Source organism: Ranitomeya imitator, chromosome 4, assembly GCF_032444005.1.
Source record: "Ranitomeya imitator isolate aRanImi1 chromosome 4, aRanImi1.pri, whole genome shotgun sequence".
NCBI classification, from domain to species: Eukaryota; Metazoa; Chordata; class Amphibia; order Anura; family Dendrobatidae; genus Ranitomeya; species Ranitomeya imitator.
The window spans coordinates 642,703,731-642,729,109 of record NC_091285.1 but is presented as its reverse complement, the minus strand read 5'-3'; the positions used below and the strand labels follow the sequence as shown (position 1 = coordinate 642,729,109).

The 25,379-nt window shown below is 46.6% G+C and overlaps 1 protein-coding gene and 1 pseudogene across 3 annotated transcripts in view; both read right to left on the bottom strand.

Annotated features, from left to right (window-relative positions):
* Positions 1-15,105: 15,105 nt before the first annotated feature.
* Positions 15,106-16,054, bottom strand: LOC138677067 (zinc finger protein 436-like; annotated as a pseudogene).
* A 110-nt stretch (positions 16,055-16,164) lies between these two features.
* Positions 16,165-25,379, bottom strand: part of LOC138677066 (uncharacterized) — a 36,154-nt gene continuing 26,939 nt past the window's right edge. Inside the window, exons 5-8 of one of the 3 annotated variants that reach the window (XM_069766899.1) lie at positions 21,565-21,633; positions 19,530-19,724; positions 17,383-17,554; positions 16,166-16,367 (exon numbers count right to left, since the gene is read on the bottom strand). In XM_069766899.1, coding sequence (XP_069623000.1) covers positions 16,322-16,367; positions 17,383-17,554; positions 19,530-19,724; positions 21,565-21,633 — 482 coding nt within the window. In that variant the 3' untranslated portion in view covers positions 16,166-16,321. Of the gene's footprint in view, positions 16,368-17,350; positions 17,555-19,529; positions 19,725-21,564; positions 21,634-25,379 lie in introns of all 3 variants that reach the window. The other 2 variants (XM_069766898.1, XM_069766900.1) reach the window with 2 other exon arrangements.

Genomic DNA, 25,379 nt, shown 5'->3' with positions numbered 1-25,379 from the left:
AAGGCTCGGAAGGGAAGGAGCGCCATTTCACTTTTTGAATGGAAAATTAGCTCCAATCATTAGCGGACACCATGTTGCGTATAGAAGGTATGTAGTGTATGTCAGGTTGGTGTGTGTGGTGTAGTATTCACCACACACACCAACCTGACATAAACTATACCAAACTACACACCAACCTGACGTACACGCCATACACACCAACCTGACACACTATGTCAGGTTGGGGTGTGTGGTGTAGTATACACCACACACCCCAACCTGACGTACACTATGCCATACACACCAACCTGACACACTACGTCAGGTTGGTGTGTGTGGTGTAGTGTATGTCAGGTTGGTGTGTGTGTGGTGTAGTATACACCACACACACCAACCTGACGTACACTATGCCATACACACCAACCTGACACACTACGTCAGGTTGGTGTGTGGTGTAGTGTACGTCAGGTTGATGTGTGTGGTGTAGTGTACACCATACACACACACTAACCTGACGTACACTATACCACACCACACACCAACCTGACGTACACTACGCCATACACACCAACCTATCACACTACGTCAGGTTGGGGTGTGTGGTGTAGTGTACGTCAGGATGGTGTAGTGTACACCACACACACACACCAACCATGTCAGGTTGGTGTGTGGTGTAGTGTACATCAGGTTGATGTGTGTGGTGTAGTGTACGTCAGGTTGGGGTGTGTGGTGTAGTGTACGTCAGGTTGGGGTGTGGTGTAGTGTTCGTCAGGTTGGTGTGTGTGTGTGGTGTTGTGCATATCAGCCTGGTGTGGGTCAGTTCTGTAGGGGAATGTCAGGATGTGTTTAGTCCACGGACGTGTGATGAATTCTGAAGCATTCAAACACAGTCCAGGTTTGTCGGGACATGATTCACATTGGAAACAAGTTTCCCTTCTTATCCCCCTTTTATAGCACACCCGGCACCTTTTTTTTGCTCTCCCCTCACAGGGAAAATGTTGCCCTGCTACCATACGGGAAAATTGAGTTCCAGGGGTGCTGGCGCCCGCTCCTTCCACGCCTCCAAACATCAGGGCCTTTATCACCGCCTCCTGGAACTGAAGGAAGGTGTTGTTGGTCTGGCCTGCACATCGTGATAGCACGTATGGGTTATACAGTGCCATTTATACGATGTGCACAGCCAGTTTTTTATACCACACCTTCGTCCTCCGCAATGCACTATAGGGCTGGCGGATTTGATCAGAAAGATCAACTCCCCCCATGTGTTTGTTGTACCCCAGGGCACAGTCCGGTTTGTGGACCTGTGCTGGGGTACCTCGAACGGTGGTGGCCGTGGTGGCGGGACCATGGATTGTGGTCAAGAAAAAGACGTCCCTTTTGTCTTTGAACTTGACCACAAGCATGTTGCCGCTACATTGGGCCCGGCTCTCACCCTTTGGGAGGGCCTGCTCAATTAGCGACAAAGGGAGACCCCTCTTGTTTCTGCGCACGGTACCGCGATGGTAGCTCTGGCAGAGAGGGATTGAAAGAGTAGGATGCTTGTATAAAAGTTATCAACGTACAGATGGTAACCTTTATCAAGCAGTGGATGGACCAAATCCCACACTATTTTCCCACTCACCCCCAGAGCAGGTGGACATTCTGGGGGCTGGATGCGGCTGTCCTTTCCTTGGTAGACCCTAAAGCTGAGAGCAGTGGCGTAGGAAGGGGGGTGCGGGGGGGGCGGTCCGCCCCGGGCGGCACAATGCTGGGGGCGGCCGGCGCTGCAGGAGAAGAAGAAAAAAAAAAAAAAAAAAAGACGCCCCTTTAAATCTTCGGGCGGCGCCGTCCGCCGCCACGACCAGGGCCAGCTCCCCCCACCCCCGGGCCCCGCCCCCGCTCTAATACTCACCTCTCCTGGTTCCTGCGGCTTCAGCGTCCTCTGACTCTGCGACGTCTCAGAGCAGAGGGCGCGATGACGTCACTACTGTGCGCGCCGCTCTGCCTCTCTGTCCTGAGCGTCGCAGAGCCGGAGACGCTGACTGCACCGGACCTGCGCTGGGAACGGGAGAGGTGAGGATTTTACTTTTTTTTTTTTTTCTTTATGTCTGACTGTCTGGGGCTGGGGCAATGCTGGACACACTGGGGCAATACTGGAGACCATGGGGCAGAATGCTGGACACACTGGGGCAATACTGGAGACCATGGGGCAGAATGCTGGACACACTGGGGCAATACTGGAGACCATGGGGCAGAATGCTGGACATACTGGGGCAATACTGGAGACCATGGGGCAGATTGCTGGACACACCGGGGCAATACTGGAGACCATGGGGCAGAATGCTGGACACACTGGGGCAATACAGGAGACCATGGGGCAGATTGCTGGACACACTGGGGCAATACTGGAGACCATGGGGCAGAATGCTGGACACACTGGGGCAGTACAGGAGACTATGGGGCAGATTGCTGGACACACTGGGGCAATACTGGAGACCCTGGGGCAGATTGCTGGACACACTGGGGCAATACTGGAGACCCTGGGGCAGATTTCTAGACACATTGAGGCAATGCTGGAGACCCTGGGGCAGACTTCTGGACACACTGGGGCAATGCTGGCCACTGGGGCAGATTGCTGGACACACTGGGGGTAATATACTGGACACACTGGGGCAATGCTGGACACTGGGGGTAATATGCTGGACACACTGGGGCAGATTGCTGGACACACTGAGGGCAGATTGCTGGACACACTGGGGGTAATATGCTGGACATACTGGGGCAGATTGCTGGACACACTGGGGGTAATATGCTGGACACACTGGGGCAGATTGCTGGACAACATGGGGGTAATATGCTGGACACACTGGGGCAGATTGCTGGACAACATGGGGGTAATATGCTGGACACACTGGGGGCAGGACTTGAGGCATGGGCAGAATGTAGATACGGGGCATGATTGGAGACACGGGGCAGGATTGGATCATGGGGCAGGACGGATACGATGGAGGCTGGTGGGACAGGATGGGGAGATCATATGGGGTAGAATGGATACTCATGAGGGCAGGATGCGAGAACATATGGCTGGAGCCAGGAATGAGATAAACGGGGCCAGGATGGGGGATATTATTATTACCATAGGGGCTAATTAAGGGATATTGTTACTGCAGTGATGTATTTATTTTATTTTTTGAGTATACTGTTTTAAATGGGGGTCGGTCCTGTTACTGTGGAGAGTGACACTATATCACCTTTTTTTCTTCATGTGGTGTAATGTAGAAGTTGTGAAAAATTAAGTAATGTGTTCTGCAAGCGGAGCTCGAGATAACTGTGTTATTTCCTGCAGAAACGAGTCCTGGCTGGAAGGAATGATGGCGGTCTGTGCTGGATGAAAGATGAAGGACTTCACCTAGAGACGTCACTGGTGAGTCAGTGTTACCTATACACTGACACTATACACTGTATACTATATAGAGGTCCTGTGTATAATGTCACCAGTGATCTCTGTATTACCTCTACACAGACACTGCATACTAAGTACAGATCTCCTGTGAATACTGGCACTTATGGTGATAGTATTGTGGTTTTTTTTTTTATTACTGATCAGTATTGTAGTATTCAGTCACTATGTGGTGGTAATATGTGGTCTGGAAATGGTGCGGTGGTATTTGTCCCTTGTATGTAGTATTATTCGGTCACTATGTGGCCTGGTCATGGTGTGGTGGTATTAAGTCACAGGTGTGGCATGTGGGGGTGACACCATTAGGCCCAGTTTAAGTTCTACAAAACAGGAAAACCATTTTTGGTAACCTTTGTGTGTATTGAGCTGGGGGGGGGATGGGGGGGGGGCGCCAAACTCGGGATCAGCCCCGGGCGGCAAAAGCTCTAGCTACGCCTCTGGCTGAGAGTGTACCCTGAGGTACTCTCACACAGCTTGTAGAGTTTTATCCCGTACCTTGCCCTTTTGCTGGGCAGGTACTGAAGGAACTGAAGCCTCGTTTTGAAGTGGATGAGGGATTCATCCACACAAATTTCCCTTTGGGGAATTGTTATGATCTGGTGGTCTAGGAGCAGCATGAGACGTACTCTGGAGAAGGTGGTACCTGTACTGACCGCAGACCCTGAACTTAGCACCGCAACTAGAAGTAGCCGTGGGATGTACCTAACACTCCCTAGACACCTCGACACAGCCTAAGAACTAACTTCCCCTTAAGATAGAAACGGGAAAACTATCTTGCCTCAGAGAAAATCACCAAAGGATAGACAGCCCCCCACAAATATTGACTGTGAGAGGAGAGGGAAATAACATACGCAGACAGAAATCAGGATTTAGCAAAGGAGGCCATACTAGCTAAAAAGAAAGAATAGGACAGAGTACTATGCGGTCAGTATTAAAACACTAGAAAATATCCACCACAGAAAATACAAATCTCCACATCTGACTAAAGACATGGAGGGTATATCTGCATATCCAGAGACACAGCTTGGCTGCAAAAAATCCTTCACTGTTGTGAATTCTGTGGCAGAGCTCCCTCCTGTGGTCACAAGTGGTACTTCGGCTGATTCTCTCTGGGAGCTTCCGTTTGTGGAGGAAAGTGGTACTGCGGCTTCTGAGTTTCCTCCCTCAGGTGATCTGGTGAGGTCGTTAGGTGCTTCTCTACTTAACTCCACCTAATGCTTTGATCCATGCTTCCTGTCAATGTTCCAGTGTTGGACTTGTTTTTCCCTGGATCATTCCTGTGGCCTGCTGCTCTGCATAGCTAAGTTCTTCTTTGCTATTTGTTTGCTATTTTTTCTGTCCAGCTTGTCTAATTGTTTTGCTGGAAGCTCTGGGACGCAGAGGGTGTACCTCCGTGCCGTTAGTTCGGTACGGAGGGTCTTTTTGCCCCCTTTGCGTGGTTTTCTTTAGGGTTTTGTGTAGACCGCAAAGTTATCTTTCCTATCCTCGCTCTGTTAGGAAAGTCGGGCCTCACTTTGCTGAATCCATTTCATCCCTACATTTGTCTTTTCATCTTAACTCACAGTCATTATATGTGGGGGGCTGCCTTTTCCTTTGGGGTATTTCTCTGAGGCAAGGTAGGCTTATTTTCTATCTTCAGGCTAGTTAGTTTCTCAGGCTGTGCCGAGTTGCATAGGCAGAGTTAGGCGCAATCCACGGCTGCCTCTAGTGTTGTTTGGAGAGGATTAGGGATTGCGGTCTGCAGAGTTCCCACGTCTCAGAGCTCGTTCTATTATTTTGGGTTATTGTCAGATCACTGTATGTGCTCTGACCGCTATGTCCATTGTGATACTGAATTGCCTATCACAACACTTCACAGACAAAGCTGGACAAGACAAAACATGAAAAATGCACTGAACTATAAGGTCCACAGCATGTGGACAGCAAAAACAAAGCCAGAACTTATCTTGTTGAAATGAACAGCAAACAGGAGAGACCAGGTATGGATGTGAATCCTCCAAAAACAATGGACAACTGGCACTGACTAAAGGATCAAGCAGGACTAAATAGCCCAGTCCAAATTGCAAAAAGTGGACACACCTGATAAATGCTGCGATCCAAAGACAGCAGCACTACCACTCATAACCACCGGAGGGAGCCCAAGAGCAGAATTCACAACAGTACCCCCCCCTTGAGGAGGGGTCACCGAACCCTCACCAGAGCCCCCAAGCCGATCAGGACGAGCCAAATGAAAGGCACAAACCAAATCGTCAGCATGAACATCGGAGGCAACAACCCAAGAATTATCCTCCTGGCCATAACCCTTCCATTTGACCAGATACTGAAGCTTCCGCCTCGAAAAACGAGAATCCAAAATCTTCTCAACCACATACTCCAACTCCCCATCAATCAACATCGGGGCCGGAGGATCAACAGAGGGAACAACGGGCACCACATACTTCCGCAAGAAAGATCTATGGAAAACATTATGGATGGAAAAAGAGGCTGGAAGGGCCAAACGAAAAGACACTGGATTGATAATCTCAGAAATCCTATAAGGACCAATAAACCGAGGCTTGAACTTAGGGGAAGAAACCTTCATAGGAACATGACGGGAAGACAACCAGACCAAATCCCCAACCTGAAGCCGGGAACCAACACACCGACGACGGTTAGCAAAACGCTGAGCCTCCTCCTGAGACAACACCAAATTGTCCACCACATGAGCCCAAATTTGCTGCAGCCCGTCAACCACAGAATCCACACCAGGCCAATCAGAAGGCTCAACCTGCCCTGAAGAAAAACGAGGATGAATACCAAAATTACAAAAAAAAAGGCGAAACCAAGGTAGCAGAACTAGCCCGATTATTAAGGGCAAACTCGGCCAATGGCAAGAAAGCCACCCAATCATCCTGATCAGCAGACACAAAGCATCTCAAATACGTTTCCAAAGTCTGATTAGTTCGCTCGGTTTGTCCATTTGTCTGAGGATGAAATGCGGAAGAAAAAGACAAATCAATGCCCAGCCTAGCACAAAAGGCCCGCCAAAACCTAGAAACAAACTGGGAACCTCTATCGGACACAATATTCTCCGGAATGCCATGCAAACGAACAACATGCTGAAAAAACAACGGAACCAAATCAGAAGAGGAAGGCAATTTAGGCAAAGGTACCAAATGAACCATCTTAGAAAACCGGTCACAAACCACCCAGATAACCAACATCCTCTGGGAAACCGGAAGATCTGAAATAAAATCCATAGAAATATGCGTCCAAGGTCTCTCAGGGACCGGCAAAGGCAAAAGCAACCCACTAGTGCGGGAACAGCAAGGCTTAGCCCGCGCACAAATCCCACAGGACTGCACAAAAGAACGCACATCCCGCGACAAAGAAGGCAACCAAAAGGACCTACCAACCAAATCTCTGGTACCAAAAATCCCAGGATGGCCAGCCAACACAGAACAACGAACCTCAGAAATCACTTTACTAGTCCATCTATCAGGAACAAACAGTTTCCCCACTGGACAGCGGTCAGGTTTATTAGCCTGAAATTCCTGAAGAAACCGTCGTAAATCAGGGGAGATGGCAGAAAGAATCACCCCTTCCTTCAGAATGCCGACCGGCTCAAGAACCCCAGGGGAATCAGGAAAAAAACTCCTAGAGAGGGCATCAGCCTTAACATTCTTAGAACCCGGAAGATACAAGACCACAAAATCAAAACGGGAGAAAAACAGGGACCATCGAGCCTGTCTAGGATTCAGTCGTTTGGCAGACTCGAGGTAAATCAGATTCTTATGATCGGTCAGGACCACAATACGGTGCTTGGCCCCCTCAAGCCAATGTCGCCACTCCTCAAATGCCCACTTCATAGCCAACAACTCCCGATTGCCGACATCATAATTGCGTTCCGCAGGCGAAAACTTCCGAGAAAAGAAGGCACACGGTTTCATCAAGGAACCATCAGAATTCCTCTGAGACAAAATGGCCCCTGCCCCAATCTCAGACGCGTCAACCTCAACCTGAAATGGAAGAGAAACATCCGGCTGACGCAACACAGGGGCAGAAGTAAATCGGCGTTTAAGCTCCTGAAAGGCAGAAACAGTCGCGGAGGACCAATTCGTCACATCAGCGCCTTTCTTCGTCAAATCGGTCAGAGGTTTAACCACACTGGAGAAGTTGGCAATGAAACGACGATAAAAATTAGCAAAGCCCAAGAATTTTTGAAGGCTCTTCACAGATGTGGGCTGAATCCAATCATGAATGGCCTGAACCTTAACCGGATCCATTTCTATAGATGAGGGAGAAAAAATGAAGCCCAAAAAAGAAACCTTCTGCACTCCAAAGAGGCACTTAGACCCCTTCACAAATAAAGCATTATTACGGAGGATCTGAAATACCATCCTGACCTGTTTCACATGAGACTCCCAATCATCGGAAAAAATCAAAATATCATCCAAATATACAACCATGAATTTATTAAGATAACTCCGAAAGATATCATGCATGAAGGACTGGAACACAGATGGGGCATTAGAGAGTCCGAATGGCATCACAAGGTATTCAAAATGGCCTTCGGGCGTATTAAATGCAGTTTTCCATTCGTCCCCCTGCTTAATACGAATAAGATTATATGCCCCTCGAAGGTCAATCTTAGTAAACCAGCTAGCCCCCTTAATCCTAGCAAACAAATCAGTAAGCAAAGACAAAGGGTATTGAAATTTGACCGTGATCTTATACAAGAGGCGATAACACAGGGTCTCAAGGAGCCATCCTTCTTGGCAACAAAAAAAAAAACCTGCTCCCAATGGTGAAGAAGATGGCCGAATATGCCCCTTCTCCAAAGTCTCCTTAATATAGCTCCGCATGGCGGCATGTTCTGGCACAGACAGGTTGAAAAGTCGGCCCTTAGGGAACTTACAACCTGGAATCAAGTCAATAGCACAATCACAGTCCCTATGAGGTGGAAGGGAACTGGATTTGGGCTCATCGAATACATCCTGGAAATCTGACAAAAACTCAGGAATTTCAGAAGAGGGGGAAGAGGAAATTGACATCAAGGGAACGTGACCATGAACCCCCTGACAACCCCAACTAGTCACAGACATAGATTTCCAATCTAACACCGGATTATGTAACTGTAACCATGGAAAACCCAGCACAATATCATCATGCAAATTATGCAACACCAGAAAACGACAATCTTCCTGATGGGCTGGCGCCATGCGCATGGTCAGCTGTGTCCAAAACTGAGGTTTATTTATAGCCAACGGTGTAGCATCAATCCCCCTTGAAGGAATAGGGTTCTGCAAAGGCTGCAAGGGGAAACCACAACGTCTGGCAAATTCTAAGTCCATTAAGTTCAGAGCGGCGCCTGAATCCACAAATGCCATGACAGAAAATGACGATAATGAGCAGATCAAGGTCACAGATAACAGAAATTTAGGTTGTACAGTACTGATGGTAACAGAACTAGCGATCCTCTTTGTACGCTTAGGGCAATCAGAAATAACATGAGCAGAATCGCAGCAGTAAAAACACAACCTATTCTAACGCCTGAATCTTTGTCGTTCAGCTCTAGACAAAATCCTATCACACTGCATAGGCTCAGGGCTCCGCTCGGAGGACAACGCCACAGTGTGCACAACTCTGCGCTCGCGCAAGCGCTGATCAATCTGAATGGCCAGAGACATAGAATCACTCAGACCAGCAGGCGTGGGGAACCCCACCATAACATCTTTAACGGATTCAGAAAGACCCTTTCTGAAAATTGCCGCCAAGGCATCCTCATTCCATTTAGTCAGTACAGACCATTTTCTAAATTTCTGGCAATACGATTCTGCCGCTTCTTGACCTTGACACAGGTCCAGCAAGATTTTCTCAGTTTGATCCACAGAATTAGGCTCATCATACAATAACCCCAATGCTTGAAAGAAAGAATCAACATTAAGCAAAGCAGGATTGCCAGTTTCCAGGGAAAATGCCCAATCCTGTGGGTCACCACGCAGCAGGGATATGATGATTTTAACCTGCTGAATGGGATCACCAGAGGACCGGGGTCTCAATGCAAAAAACCGTTTACAGTTATTTTTGAAACTAAAAAATTTGGATCGGTCACCAAAAAATAAATCAGGAGTGGGAATCTTAGGTTCTAAAGCAGGAGTCTGAACAATATAATCTGAAATACCCTGTAGCCTAGCAGCAAGCTGATCCACACGAGAAACTAACTCCTGAACATTCATGTTATTACTAGGTTCCGCAGCCACCCAGAGATTAAGAGGGAGGAAAAGACAAAACAGGCTAAGGAAAAAAAATGGCTCAAAACCTTTCCTCCCTTCTTCTGAGATGCAATTAACTCATTGTTGGCCAGTTGTACTGTTATGATCTGGTGGCCTAGGAGCAGCATGAGACGTACTCTGGAGAAGGTGGTACCTGTACTGACCGCAGACCCTGAACTTAGCAACGCAACTAGAAGTAGCCGTGGGATGTACCTAACACTCCCTAGACACCTCGACACAGCCTAAGAACTAACTTCCCCTAAAGATAGAAACGGGAAAACTATCTTGCCTCAGAGAAAATCCCCAAAGGATAGACAGCCCCCCACAAATATTGACTGTGAGAGGAGAGGGAAATAACATACGCAGACAGAAATCAGGATTTAGCAAAGGAGGCCATACTAGCTAAAAAGAAAGAATAGGACAGAGTACTATGCGGTCAGTATTAAAACACTAGAAAATATCCACCACAGAAAATACAAATCTCCACATCTGACTAAAGACATGGAGGGTATATCTGCATATCCAGAGACACAGCTTGGCTGCAAAAAATCCTTCACAGACAAAGCTGGACAAGACAAAACATGAAAAATGCACTGAACTATAAGGTCCACAGCATGTGGACAGCAAAAACAAAGCCAGAACTTATCTTGTTGAAATGAACAGCAAACAGGAGAGACCAGGTATGGATGTGAATCCTCCAAAAACAATGGACAACTGGCACTGACTAAAGGATCAAGCAGGACTAAATAGCCCAGTCCAAATTGCAAAAAGTGGACACACCTGATAAATGCTGCGATCCAAAGACAGCAGCACTACCACTCATAACCACCGGAGGGAGCCCAAGAGCAGAATTCACAACAGGGAATGTACACTTCAGCAAACTTGTTGCTGAAGTGTTCGATGACCGGCCGCATTTTGAACAGTCTATCAAACTTCGGGTCATCGCGGGGAAGGATGTCCGTATTGTCCCTAAAGTGGAAAAATTTATGAATCGCCTCAAAACGCTTGCGAATCATAACCATGCCATATATTGGAGTTTGATATAAAATATCAGTACTCCAGTATTGGCGAATTTCTGGTTTCTTCACAATCCCCATGTGAAGGACCAGTCCCCAATATTTCATCATTTCTACGGAGTCAACGGGATTCCAAGTAGTAAATGATGAACTTGGGTTTTCGGCAAAAAATTGCAGGGCATATAAGTTTGTTTGCTCCACCATGAGACTGACAATTGACTCTGAGAAAAAGACTTTGAAAAAGTCTATTTCCCTGAGGTTGGCAGTCTCGAATCTGATTCCTGATTGGGGAATGAAATAAGGAATCCGTGGAGCAAAATTTTCAGGGACAGGGGTCCAGACGGGGGCACTAGTGGTAGGTTGGGCGTGACTAGCACTAGGTTGGGGGTTACTTACACTTGGCTCCGGCTCTCCTCCCCTGGGCTCCGGACGATTTTTCATCCTGCGACATCTTGGGGGTGGCGAGTCCGTGTCACTGGAAGAGGAAGAGTGGGAGGAATACAGAAAAGTGGAGTCCTCTCCCTCACTATCAGCTTCGGAGGCAAGAAAGGAATATGCCTCCTCAGCTGAGTACAGCCTTTGTGACTGGGATGACTGGGATGAGCGGAACATTGTGTATGTGGTGTGTGTAAAAAACCTAAACTTTATTATAGTGTGCGTGTGTGTATGTGCGAGTGTTTGGTGAAACTTTCTACTGCAGGAGGGGGCTGTCAGGTGCGGGGGATGCTGTCAGGCGCGGGGGGTGGCAGAGGCGATGCAGTAGCAGATGGAATCGGCGGCAACAGCAGGGGGTGATCAGGGGGGCAGTGTGTGATCAGGGGGGCAGTGGGTGATCACCGGGGGACAGGAGGAGGCTGTCAGGCGCATGGGGGGCAGAGGCGAGGCAGTAGCAGCAGCAGATGGAATCGGCGGCAGCAGCAGGGGGTGATCAGGGGGACGAGGGGTAATCAGGGGGGCAGGGGGTGATCAGGGGGGCAGTGGGTGATCACCGGGGGACAGGAGGGGGCTGTCAGGCGCAGGGGGACAGAGGCGAGGCAGTAGCAGCAGCAGATGGAATCGGCGGCAGCAGCAGGGGGTGATCAGGGGGACGAGGGGTGATCAGGGGGGCAGTGGGTGATCAGGGGAGCAGGGGGTGATCACCGAGGGGCAGGAGGGGGCTGTCAGGTGTGGGGGGCTGAGGCAATGCAGCAGGAGCAGATGAAATCTGTGGCAGCAGCAGGGGGTGATCAGGGGGGCGAGGGGTGATCAGGGGGTGATAAGGGGGGCAGGGGGTGCTCAAGTGGGCAGGGGGTGATCACCAGGGGGCAGGCGGGGGCTGTCAGGAGCTGGGGGAGCTGAGGTGATGCAGCTGATGGAGCTGGCAGCAGCAGCAGGGGGGGTGAAAAGGGGGGCAGGGGGTAAGATCGGGGGGAGGGTGATCAGGGGGGCAGAGCGCAGAGGTAGACGGCAGAGAGGGGAGTACCTTACGGCGGCAGGAGCACAGGCGGCGGCGGCAGGAGCAGTGGCAGAGGCGGCAGCAGGAGCAGCGGCAGAGCAGCAGCAGCGGCGGCGATCGGTGGCAGGTATGACCAGAGGGACCTCTTTCTCCAGCTTCCAGCAACGGGATGAGTCTGGAGAACGGGGACAGACATGTTTTACTCCGCCCCTCCAGATCTGATTGGAGAGCTAGCGTCACATGGACGCTAGCTCCAATAAGAGCTGGAGGGGGTGACAAAAAGGTCACTCGGAGCGATCGTAGACCCGGGGGGCAAAGCCATCCCCCTGGGGTGAAGTACAGGTCCCCCTGCACTTGCGGGTATGGTGACATTTAAATTACCCCGGTCACCGGACCCGCAGGGAAGCGTTCCCGCCATGACGCCACATAGGCGTCACAGGTCGGATTGGCACCGACTTTCATGACGCCTACGTGGCGTCAAAGGTCGGGAAGGGGTTAATAACATGTCTGCTCACTAGAGGTGGGTGGACACCTGGATGTTCGGGTCCAGTGGGATCGGCAGAGCAGTTACAAAAAGTTCGGGTTAGGGTACCAGAGCAGTACCCGGACCCTAACCCGGACTCCACTCACATGAATGGGGGGCCCGGACGTCCAGCCACGTTGTCATGTGCATGGCAGCACGGCAAAAACTGTTTCTGATCAGTGGTGAAATCATCCTTGCCGGTCAGAGAACCGCGGTTCCCACGCTGTAAAACAAAAACTGTCACGGTGCTACTGGGGATGTCACTGTGGTCATGGCAGTTTAGCACGGCTGGGAACGCAGCCTCAAGTGACCGGAGGTAATCTCGATGTCACCGCTGCTCACTGATGCTGCGCTCGCAGCAGTTCAGTCACCAGTGGTTCCCAGCCTGGACGGTCGCATCTTGGCACCGTCCAGGTTGAAAACCATTTATCCCCCAGACATGGATTATGGCATAGGACAGAACGGAGAGGTGAGGGATATTGTTGTTTTTTTTTTTTTTTACTTACAGGAGACAAGCGTTTTGATGAAATTAGGCGTTAGGTGAGTATAACTGTGTTTGTTATTTTTAAATAAAAAAGGAAAAGTGTGTTTTGTTTTATTTCTAATAAAAGACTTTATTCTGGCTGTGTATTTACCATGTAACTATAAGATTAGTAATGGATCGGTGTCTTATAGATGCTTCTCCATTACTAAGTCTTGGGCTTGATATCACCTGACAATACAAAGGTGATATCAACCCCACAAATATGAACCCCACTTGCCACCGCTACAGGGCAAGTGGGAAGAGTCCGGCAAAGTGTCAGAATTGGCGCATCTGCCTTTTCTGGGCAGCTGCGGGCTGCTATTTTTAGGCTGGGGGGCCAATATCCATTGCCCCTTACCAGCCTGAGACTATCAGTCCCCAGCTGTCTGCTTTAGCAAGGCTGGTTGTTAAAAATGGGGGGACCCAACAACGTTTTTTTATTATTTAAATAATTTTAAAAAACAGCATGGGGACCGCTCTATTCTTGATAACCAGCCTTGCTGAAACTGACAGCTGTGAGTTTAGCCTGGCTGGTTATCAAAAATACAGGGGAACCCACGCCGTTTTTTTCTTTTTTCTTTACAGCACTATGAGCCGGCTAATGAATACTTCCATCAGCTGCTCCTGCTCTCGCTGTTATTAGTAGCAGTAGTCCCATCAGCTGACACCAGTGACCGGAGGTAAACCTTAGGGTATGTTTCCACGTTCAGGAATTGCTGCGTTTTTAACGCTGTGTTGAGCCACAGCGTCAAAAACGCAGCGTCCAGATGTTACAGCATAGTGGAGGGGATTTAATGAAATCCCGTCTCCACTATGCAGTAAAAAACGCATGCGGCATAGCCGCGAAAACGCACATGCGGCGCGTCTTTTCAGAACTCAGCATGTCGTTACAATGAGCAAAACACACAAGAACACCGCAGGCGACCTGCCAGTGACCTCAGGTGCAGATTTGGTCAGGATTTTACCTGCATAAAATCCTGATCAAATCCTGAACGTGGACACATACCCTTATACCTCCGAACACCGCTGAGCGCTCAAAGGGAAAAGGTCAGAGAGGAGAGGCCAAGCGCCAGCGCACTGCAGTACTTTGCTCTGCCCTCAACAGGGCAGACAAAGTACGCCTGCGCAGGAGCCGCGGCAGGAAGCAAAGAAGAGGACGTCATCGTATGAAGATGGGAGGCCCCGGACCCGGACCGCGACGCCCATCGGACCGGACCAGGACCGCCCCTGGGTGAGTATAATTTAACTTGTTTTTCTTATCTTTCAGGTTACATCGGGGGCTTATCTACAGCATTACAGAATGCTGTAGATAAGCCCCTGATGCCGGTGGCCTTAGCTTAAAGGCGAATTTTGGGGTGACAGATTCCCTTTAAATCCAGCAGCTGCAGGAGCCAAAAAAAAACAAACAAACAAACTGATCAGTGGGGGATAAAGTTGTTGGACCTCCACTGATTTACTATTAATGGCCTTTCCTTTGGATAAGTAATCAAATACCTATGCCCACCCCTTTAAGAGGATACCCACTATTGAAGAATAGCAGGCATCTACTGATAATGTGCAAACTGGCACGAAAAAACTACATGATTGATAGTGCTGGAATAACCCTTTCATAATATGTGCTTGTGGGCATGTGCAGGTCTGCTGCTGTGTCCTGGAGTTAATGGTATAAGTTACTTCCAGGACACAGCAGTGGAACATCCTACTGCACAAGCTCAGAGGCTCCTGTCCTACTAACATTCTGATGCCTGTCAGTGGAACAAGATGGTGGTGATGGCGGCGATTACCTCAAGACAAAATAAATGTGATTTATTAATTAAAGATATTTATTCTTAATGACATTTTCATTCTTTCCTTGTTCCTGGAGAACCCATTTAGGGTTAACAGAAAATGTTTTCCTAATTTTAGCCCACTCCGTTAAAAGATGTTAGGAGTGTATTTAGGTTTGGGAAAGGTTTTTTTCATTTATATTTAAGCAATGTGTTATTTTTTGTGCGTCCTCATGTTTGACAAGCACGGAGCTGTATGTAAAGCTCTTCCCACACTCTCCGCACGTGTATGGCCTCACTCCTGTGTGAGTCCGCTGGTGTTTTTCAAGGGATGACACTTGTGTAAAACACTTCCGACAGTCAGAACATGAAAATGGCTTTCATCTAGTGTGAGTTCTCTCGTGATTCACAAGGGCCGAGGTCTGAGAAAAGCTTTTCCAATACTTTCTAAATCAATATGGCTTTTCAGCAGTATGAATACGGATATGCTTCACCAGAGCGGAGCTGTGAGAGAACATTTTCCCGCAATCTCTACAAGGATACGGCCGCTCTCTTGTGTGAGTTCTCTGATGGTTCGCCAAGGCGGACTTGTCTATGAATGATTTTGGGCACTGGCTGCAGGCACAAGGTTTTTCCCCTGAGTGTATTCTCAGGTGTTTTAGCAGACCAGAACTTTCTGTGAAGCTTTTCTCATTCACTGCAAGCATAGGGTCCCTGTCCTGTGTGAATCCGCTGATGATGCACAAGATGGGACCTCCGGATAAAACATTTTTCACAATTAGAACAAGAATATGGCTTCTCCCCTGTGTGAGTTCTCCAGTGAGGGAGAAGATTGAAACTCTGAGCAAACCTTCTACCACATTTGCTGCACACATATGGCCGCTCACCCGTGTGTGATCGCTGGTGTCTCACAAGGTGCAACTTACATATAAACCTCTTCTCACATTCGCTGCAGGCATATGGCTTCTCACCGGTGTGCGTCCTTCTATATATGACAAGCTAAGCGCTATCTATGAAACTTTTTCCGCATTTCCCACAGAAATAAGGCCATCCACCTGCATGGATTCTCTTCTGTCTTAATAGGTGAGAACTACTGTTGAAGCATTTTCCGAAGTCCATGCATTTGTAAGATGTGAGGTTTATGCTCAGTCATCACTTCACACTTGGTGGCACCTGACCCAACCCATGTCGTTCCTCCAGACTTGTCACCAATTGGCTGAAGTAAAGATTTATTACCAATATTGAAGCCTTGATCTACCAGCTCTTGTCTTGCAGAGTCTCCAGACCGGCTTCTCAACTCCATTGCACATTTCCATTGGTAACATAAGATCCTGTTTGACGCACACAGAACTTTCCGCTGTCCAGTATCTGGAGGACACATCAGTCTCAGAAAAATTCTCTGGCTCCTCTTTTACTGTGATGAAGTGTGCAGCTGAAAGAGAAATACAAAAGATTTATGTGTGACCCTTAGGCTGAGTGCACATGATCACGCTATCTGCCTGGAATCCGCCTGAAAAAGTGCCGCAAAAGTGCCCCACAAAATGAATATAAGGCTCAGCAATGTCAAAACGGCATTGCTGTGCAAATGTTCCGTTTTATATCACTTCTTCTAACATGCTCATTTTTCGGGCGACTTCTGCTCAGAAGCCACCTACTCTCTATGCTTCATAGTATCGAGTGAAAGACTTGGGAGGTGAAGCCGCTGGAAGAAATGACGGCAAAATTACTTCAGGAAAACAACTGGCGGCATTTTCCTGAAGTGGCTTTGGCTGGAAAACCTCGGCGTATAAAAGATGCCAAGTGCCCATAACCTTAGTTGTTTTTCTTTTTAAGGATTTAAAAAAACTGCTTCAGAAAACTCCTTTTTCTGGGGAAGTTTTGGAGCAGATTTTCTTTTCCTCAGGTTCTTGAAGAGGTTTTTTTTTTATATTAAAGAGGGTCTCCCACATAGTACAAGTTCATCAACAGATCTTGGATTTATAATAATTTCCACAATTGTACATGTTAAAAAAAATGTTTCTCTGATGAGGTAATCTGATAAATGTGCCCATCTAATGGCCGTGTCTGACCGTGCAGGAATATGGCCCGATCTTACCACATCTCCTGGGCAGGGGAGGAAGCAAAAGAGAGTATACAGCCAGGACCGCGTGGGTCTCCTGGGCAGGGGAGGAAGCAAAAGAGTCTACAGACAGGACAGCACGGGATCACAGCTGATTCCTCCTGTCAGTAAAACATTTCACTGCCTGTTTTTAAGCAATGTTTTACCTCATGTTTTAAAGCAATTTGAGGAAAAGAGGAGATGGAAAAGCAGTCATGTCTGGGTACACGTATCTGCATGACACTTTTATGGTAGTGGTGAGGACAGGGGGTGATGGGGTGAGATCAAATAAATTACATAAAAAATAGCTTTATCACCATTATAAAAACTTCGGTCTATCAGGTCTTGCCTTGTAAAGTCTTCTGCATGATAGACCGGCTTCTCAACTCCATTGCAATTTTGCGACTGCACCAAAAGCTTCTGTTGACGCAACAAAGAACTTTCCGCCATCCAATATCTCATGGACACATCGGTCTCTGAATAAAACTCCGGTTCCTCTTTCAATGTGAATGACTGTATATCTGCAACAGAGGAATACAAGATTGACCTTTGTTGCATGGACTCCCCGATCAGTAAAGATCTAACCAACCATGGTGGGATTATCATGTAGGCGAAGGAAGTCTAAAGGTACCGTCACACTAAGCGACGCTGCAGCGATACCGACAACGATGCGCAGGGCCGCGCTTAGTAACCCGATGTTTACCCTGGTTACCAGTGTAAATGTAAAAAAACAAACACTACATACTTACATTCCGGTGTCTGTCGCGTCCCCCGGCGTTCTGCTTCCCTGTACTGTGTCAGCGCCGGCCGTAAAGTACAGCTGGCCGGCGCTCACCAGTCAGTGCGGGAAGCTGAAGGCGAGGGACATGACCAGACACCGGGAATGTAAGTATGTAGAATGTAAGCGGCCCAGCGCTTAGTAACCCGATGTTTACCCTGTTTACCCTGGTTACCAGTAAAGACATCGCTGAATCGGCGTCACACACGCCGATTCAGCGATGTCAGCGGGAGTCCAGTGACGAAATAAAGTCCTGGACTTTCCCCAGCGACCAACGATCTCCCAGCAGGGGCCTGATCGTTGGTCGCTGTCACACATAACGACTTTGTTAACGATATCATTGCTACGTCACAAAAAGCAACGATATCGTTAACGATATCGTTATGTGTGACGGTACCTTCAGAGCAGAGTACATGCTTTTCTTATAATGGGTGATGAGGGAAAGGGGCTCTAATGCTAAAGAAGAGTAAGGGGCGGTATATTCCGAATCATAGGAATAAATGTTTAAGTTAGGGGTTTCAGAGGCAGATTGACCACCGTGTACCATTGTTCAAACTGGAAAGTATTCCTAATATTTGCTATGACATCTCAGGAGCTGGAAGGGGAGACAAATTCTCAATTTTTTAAAGGGTTAGTCTCTGTATTGGGACATATTCATGGAAAGGGAACACTAAATTAAATCATATATACTGGCGCTTGTGAAAGTTTTTACCTATTTTGTTACATTACAACCTGTGTTTAAATATTTTTTGTAATCCTATTCGGGTGTGATGCATCAGCAATAAATAGTCTACGTTGGGGAAATGAACATAGGCATAAATTACATTTATGAAATCAAATAACTAAAAATTGGCATGTGCATATGTATTCACCCCTTCTGCTATGGAGTCCCTAAAAATTTCTGGTGCGAGAAATTCCCTTCATAAGTCACTTGCTTAGTGACAGGACATCCCCCTGTGTGCAGTCTTAGGCCGCCGTCACACTAGCAGTGTTTGGTCAGCATTTTACATCAGTATTTGTTGCCAAAACCAGGAGTGGAACAATTAGAGGAAAAGTATAATAGAAACATATGCACCACTTCTGTATTTATCACCCACTCCTGGTTTTGGCTGAGAAATACTGATGTAAAATACTGACCAAATACTGATAGTGTGACGGCAGCCTAAGTGTCACATGTCTGTCAGTATATACACTTTACCTTTTCTGAAAGGCCACAGAGGCTGCAACACCATTAACAAGAGGAACCACTAACCGAACACCATGAAGAACAAGGAGATCTCAAAACAAGCCAAAGTTGTTGAGAAGCAGAATCAAGGGTTGGGTTATAAGCAAAAGGAGCCTTTAGAAAGTACTGACTTTAGAGGGCTGAATACTAATGCACACCGAAGTATTCCGTTTTGTCCTATTTCTTATTTGCTTCACAATAAAAAGACCAAATGTTCACAGTTGTAGGCATGTTCTTTACACGAACTGATGCAAACTCTCAAAAAAAAAAAACAGGGAAATTCCAGGTTGTGAAGTAGCAAAATGCCAATGAGGGTGAGTACTTTTGCAAGCCACTGTATTATTATATTATTATTATATCTCGTTATTTCTACCGATGAGGACGGTTAGGGGTGTTGGTGGTGTATAATGGGTATATTTCTTGTAATTTATACATATTTATTGTGAAATATGTACAATGAATGAAGAATTAAAGAAAAAAAAAAACATATTACCATTATATAAGCTTTGATCTACCAGATCTTGCTTTGATGGGGCTTCTGAATGACAGTGAACTCTTCTGCACTTCTGCGCACATGACAGACGTCCCGATTTGCTGCCCACAGAACTCTCCGATGTCCAATATCCAGTGGACGCTTCAGTCTCTGAATGATACTCCGGCTCCTCTTTCACGCTGACGGACTGCACATCTGCAACCGTAAAACAAGATTCATACACAACCTTAGTTTTCTGTAGGCCGAAATCCAGGGAGTCATGGTGGGATCTTCATGTAGGCAAAGAAGGTCTACAAGCCAAGTGCACTTTTTCTAGCATTTGTGATGAGGGAATGGGCTCCAACTAGCACAGGGTTAAATGTTAATTGTAAGAGGTGGGCAGGTGAGACCATGTGGGACCAAGTGTGCAGAGCGGCCATGAAGTTAGGCTCTACCTGCAATTCTGTTTATTTTAAATAAAAGTTGACACAAGCCATCAAATGTTTGCCATGAGGGGCGCCGAGGCTTTAGCAAGTGGACTCCGTACAATCTCTAAGGCCAAATCCAAACAAGGTGGATATTTTCCCCAAATCCGCAAGTATTATAGATCTTGTCAAGGATTTCCCCATAGCTCTGACCCTGATAAAGAGGATTTATTAAACTAATATGAACCTTATCTTGGACACAAAAACAAACATGTAAAAAGGAAAAATATGAACCAAAGGTGGACGACACCACTGGTGGTACCCAGAGAATGTGATGACATTTCTAGGTTTAACCCAACCGTACGTCAATGGAGACAGAAATCACATTTTTTTGGTGATTACACTATGCAGTAAATCCCAAAACAAGTGGTGCTTTCTAAATAAAATATGTTTTATTTATGCTTAATAAATGATAATTAAACATACAATAACAAAAATAATAACAAAAAAGTGCAAGATCCAATAAAAAGAGGGACACAACAACCATAGGATTTGGTAAAGTGGTAAATATGTGGGTAAAGCTCCGTTAGATAAAACAATGGCACATTACCAGAAGTGTGTGATGTGGTTTTCCTCGGCGTCCCTCTGCCCCGACGCGCGTTTCACTGACGGCTTCTTCAGGAGGCGTCTCCTGAAGAAGCTGTCAGTGAAACACGCGTCGGGGCAGAGGGACGCTGAGGAAAACCACATCACACACTTCTGGTAATGTGCCATTGTTTTATCTAACGGAGCTTTACCACTTTGGTCATAAGGGCTTTTTGTATATCTTACCATATGCCGTAACTGCCACAGCACATGATAGTCTAAGTCCCAGACATGAATAAACTATATGGCCAGCATGGGCTATGGTATTTTCCCTATTAGACTCAGTTAGAGGTCTTTTTGTGTGGTATCTAGCTCTCTTTATACTTAGTCACACCGTAGTGTTATAGAAATCAGATGGTTTTCTTATGGTTGTTATGTCCCTCTTTTTATTGGATCTTGCACTTTTTTATTATTTTTGTTATTGTTTGTTTAATTATGTTTTATTTATGCTTAATAAATTATATTTTATTTAGAAAGCACCACTTGTTTTGGGATTTACTGCATAGTGTAATCACCAAAAAAATGTGATTTACGTATTTGGTAAATAGTGGTACTTGTTTCCCTGGTTTAGGGGTATTCTATTGAGGGCAATTTTTTGTGAGTCAATGGAGACAGGACAGCCATGGACCAGCTTTTATCATAGATCACTTGGGAACTGTCTCAGTTGCTTAACCCTTATTCACCAGATTTTTAGTTTTGGAAAATATTACTTTAGGAATAACCACTATATTGAGACTATTTGCAAATTGCAAACAGTAGGAACCATGGAGAAGGAGCTAAAATAATGATGGAGAACAAGGTACAAAGACACAAGATCTGTGAAATTCAGGTATATACAAGCAGGGCTGTGGAGTCGGAGTCTGAGTCCATTTTGGTGGAGTCGGAGTCATGGAAATTGAGGAGTCGGAGTCAGAGGTTTGGTTTACTGACTCCAGAACCCTTTTTCAAGACACAGATGTCAGATTTCCGTTCTCATCTACTCTCACCTGCTGTATGGTAATGGTCTTGAAATTCTTCAATTATAGAGATGATTTCAGGTTTTTCAAAGACAAATCCTGTGGAAGCGAATGGGACATAATCTTATGGCAGCAGTTACAATAGAGTTTATCATGAAGTTCAGATGCAGTGACTTAACCCTGAACGGTATATCCTGCGACCTTGCTGGGCTTTGGGAAAGGGACCTTACAGTTTGGTCTCAGATCTAAAACGACTCCTAGATTGTAGCTCTAGCCGCAATCCAGACTAAATCTGGACAAATTTTAAAACAAGTGGGAAGTTTTTATTTTATTTCCCCATCTCCATTGCAGAGACATTAGCTTGTAAAGTTTATCTGATAATTTCCACTCTAAGCAAGGAGGAAGGCAAGATTCTTCTTTGGGGGCAGTTTCTTCTTTCCCTGTATGATGTACCTCAAAGCCAAGTAGGAGGAGTTGTGCAATGGGAAAAAAGGACACAGACAATGCATCCAGAAACACTTACACTAGGCTTTCTCTGTGTGATCTGCAGAGACTAATGTGTGTAAGCAGAAAACATAAATCTCACCGCCAGAAGGAGAGCAGAGTCATTACATACATCTCTGCATCTATTGCAGACAAACAGCTCTGCATTTATCCCCCTGTACTTACAATTACAGTGGGTGCCAGCAATGAGACCTGTGTGACCTTGGGAGGAGAGGAGAGCTGTGTGTCATTACATCCACCTCTGCTTTATCTGTTATTAGAAATGCCAGGAGGAGAGCAGAGCTGTGTGTCATTCCATACAACTCTGCTTTATCTGTTATTAGAAATGCCAGGAGGAGCAAAGCCGTGTGTCATTCCAATACATCTCTGCTTTATCTGTTATTAGAAATGCCAGGAGGAGAGCAGAGCTATGTGTCATTCCATACACCTCTGCTTTATCTGTTATTAGAAATGCCAGGAGGAGCAAAGCCGTGTGTCATTCCAATACACCTCTGCTTTATCTGTTATTAGAAATGTCAAGAGGAGAGCAGAGCCGTGTGTCATTCCATACACCTCTGCTTTATCTGTTATTAGAAATGTCAGGAGGAGAGCAGAGCTGTGTGCCATTCCATACACCTCTGCTTTATCTATCTGTTATTAGAAATGCCAGGAGGAGAGCAGAGCTGTGTGTCATTCCATACACCTCTGCTTTATCTGTTATTAGAAATGCCAGGAGGAGCAAAGCCGTGTGTCATTCCAATACACCTCTGCTTTATCTGTTATTAGAAATGTCAAGAGGAGAGCAGAGCCGTGTGTCATTCCATACACCTCTGCTTTATCTGTTATTAGAAATGTCAGGAGGAGAGCAGAGCTGTGTGCCATTCCATACACCTCTGCTTTATCTATCTGTTATTAGAAATGCCAGGAGGAGAGCAGAGCTGTGTGTCATTCCATACACCTCTGCTTTATCTGTTATTAGAAATGCCAGGAGGACAGTAGAGCTGTGTGTCATTCCATACACCTCTGCTTTATCTGTTATTAGAAATGCCAGGAGGAGAGCAGAGCTGTGTGTCATTCCATCCACCTCTGCTTTATCTGTTATTAGAAATGTCAGGAGGAGAGCAGAGCTGTGTGTCATTACATCCACCTCTGCTTTACCTGTTATTAGAAATGTCAGGAGGAGAGCAGAGTTGTGCATCATTACATACACCTCTGCTTTATCTGTTATTAGAAATGTCAGGAGGAGAGCAGAGCTGTGTGTCATTCCATCCACCTCTGCTTTATCTGTTATTAGAAATATCAGGAGGAGAGCAGAGCTGTGTGTCATTCCATACACCTCTGCTTTATCTGTTATTAGAAATGCCAGGAGGAGCAGAGCTGTGTGTCATTCCATCCACCTCTGCTTTATCTGTTATTAGAAATGTCAGGAGAGCAGAGCTGTGCTCCTCTTGCCATATGTAATCACAGTAGGTGCTGGGAGTGAGATCTGTGTGATCTTGTTAGACCCATCAGTCTTACCATATCACACAGAGAAATCCGGTTCAGACCTTCTCTTGAGGCGTGCTCTTTCTTTATCCCTACTTATATTTGGGCGATGTCATGCTGGGGAAAAATAAGTTAGCACCCTCAGGGAAAATCTCTGCCAACACCCCTTTGGCAATAGTGGAAATTAACTTTACAAGCTAATATCCTAAAACAGAGATGAGAAATAAAAAAAATATATATATTCAGATCTTCAGCCACTTTATCATGATGTGGCCAGATTAGCATGTGAAACAAAATGGTCCTCAATCATAGCCTTTCACAAACAAGTACAAGAATACAAAAAGATATAAAAGCAGTGAATGTTCCTAGAGATACAAATGGGAGCAGAGTTCACAATTTGCTGATGATCTGGGGCAGGTTCTGTAAAGAAGGCAGGTGCAGCTGCAAACCCAAGGATATTAGGGACCTGGAGACCATTGTCCACAAGGAATGGGCTAATACTTCTCAGAGACAGAGCCAGAAGGTGGTGTCTGGCTATACATCACATTTGCAGCAGGTCATAACAGCCAGAGGGATTTGTAATTCAGTGTGACAGCAGCTTCTCCTCACTGCTCTCCACTCCCATCTGGGATGTTATGTTACACACCAGTGTGAAGATTTCTGCTGTGAGTAACAGCCAGTCCGAGAAGAGGTGGCGTGGCTATGCCTCATGTTCTCTGCAGAGAAACAGCTATTATCAGGAGACTGACTGATAGTAACAAGAAGAAGCTGCACACTGATCTAACATCCCAGACAAGAAGGTAGAGCAGTAAGGAGCAGCTCCTGTCACACTGAATTACAAGTGACATAAAGATTATAGAACTGCAGTGGGCATATCATCTTTATAGTTTATGAGGGCAGGGAAAGTATAATTTTTTTCTTATGTCCCCAGAGTACCCCTTTAAGCAGAGGCGCATCTAGGGGGAACAGGTGGAGCATATGCCCCTGGTGCAGCTGAAAGGGGGATGCCGTAGGGCCACCTGATGCGGCGTGTCTCCTCTAAAGGCTGCTTTCAGACACAAGTACAATTAAAGCTCTGGCCGCTGGTTCAAGGTGACGTCAGCAGCATGATGAGGTCATGTGATCAAGCTGCTGACATCACTCGCCAGTGCTGCAAAGGAGCAAACAACATTGGTGGTAAGTGCTCCAGTGGAGCTGAAGCCACCGAAGATTTAGAGTAACGGGGTGGAAAGATTTGGGGAGCAAAGAAGGGACAGGTGCAGACACAATATGGAGGCACAGTATGAGGAGCAAGGGGGGAGATAGTTGACATGTATAAGGAAACAGTATAGGGGAGATGGCTGCAGACAGTATAGTGAGTGAGGGATGTTGCGGACACAGTATAAGGAGCGAGGGGGAATGTATGAAGAAACAGTATGAGAGGGTATGGATGAAGACACAGTATGGTGAGTGGGAGGATTGGTGCACAGAATGGTGAGGATGTGTGCGGACACAGTATGGGGAGCAAAGTGGGAATGTGTGCAGGCACAGTTTGGGGAGTGAGGTAGGGGATGGGTGCAGACACAGTATGCAGAGTGGAAGGATGGGTGGGGACACAGTATTAGTAGTGAAGGGGAATGTATACGAACAGTATGAGAAGTGAGGGTGATGGGATGGGTGTAGAAACAGTATGGGGAGCCAGGGGGATGTGTGATGAGGCAGTATGGAGAGCGAGGGGGTAAATATATGAGGAGATATTATGGTTAACAGGGGGAGATGTGAGGAGACAGTATGAGGAGGGAGGAGGACATTTGTATGGAGACAGTATGGGGGGAAGAAAAGTGTGAGTAGGCACAGATTGGAAACTAAGTAGAGTGTGTGTGGATTGGTAGTAAGGG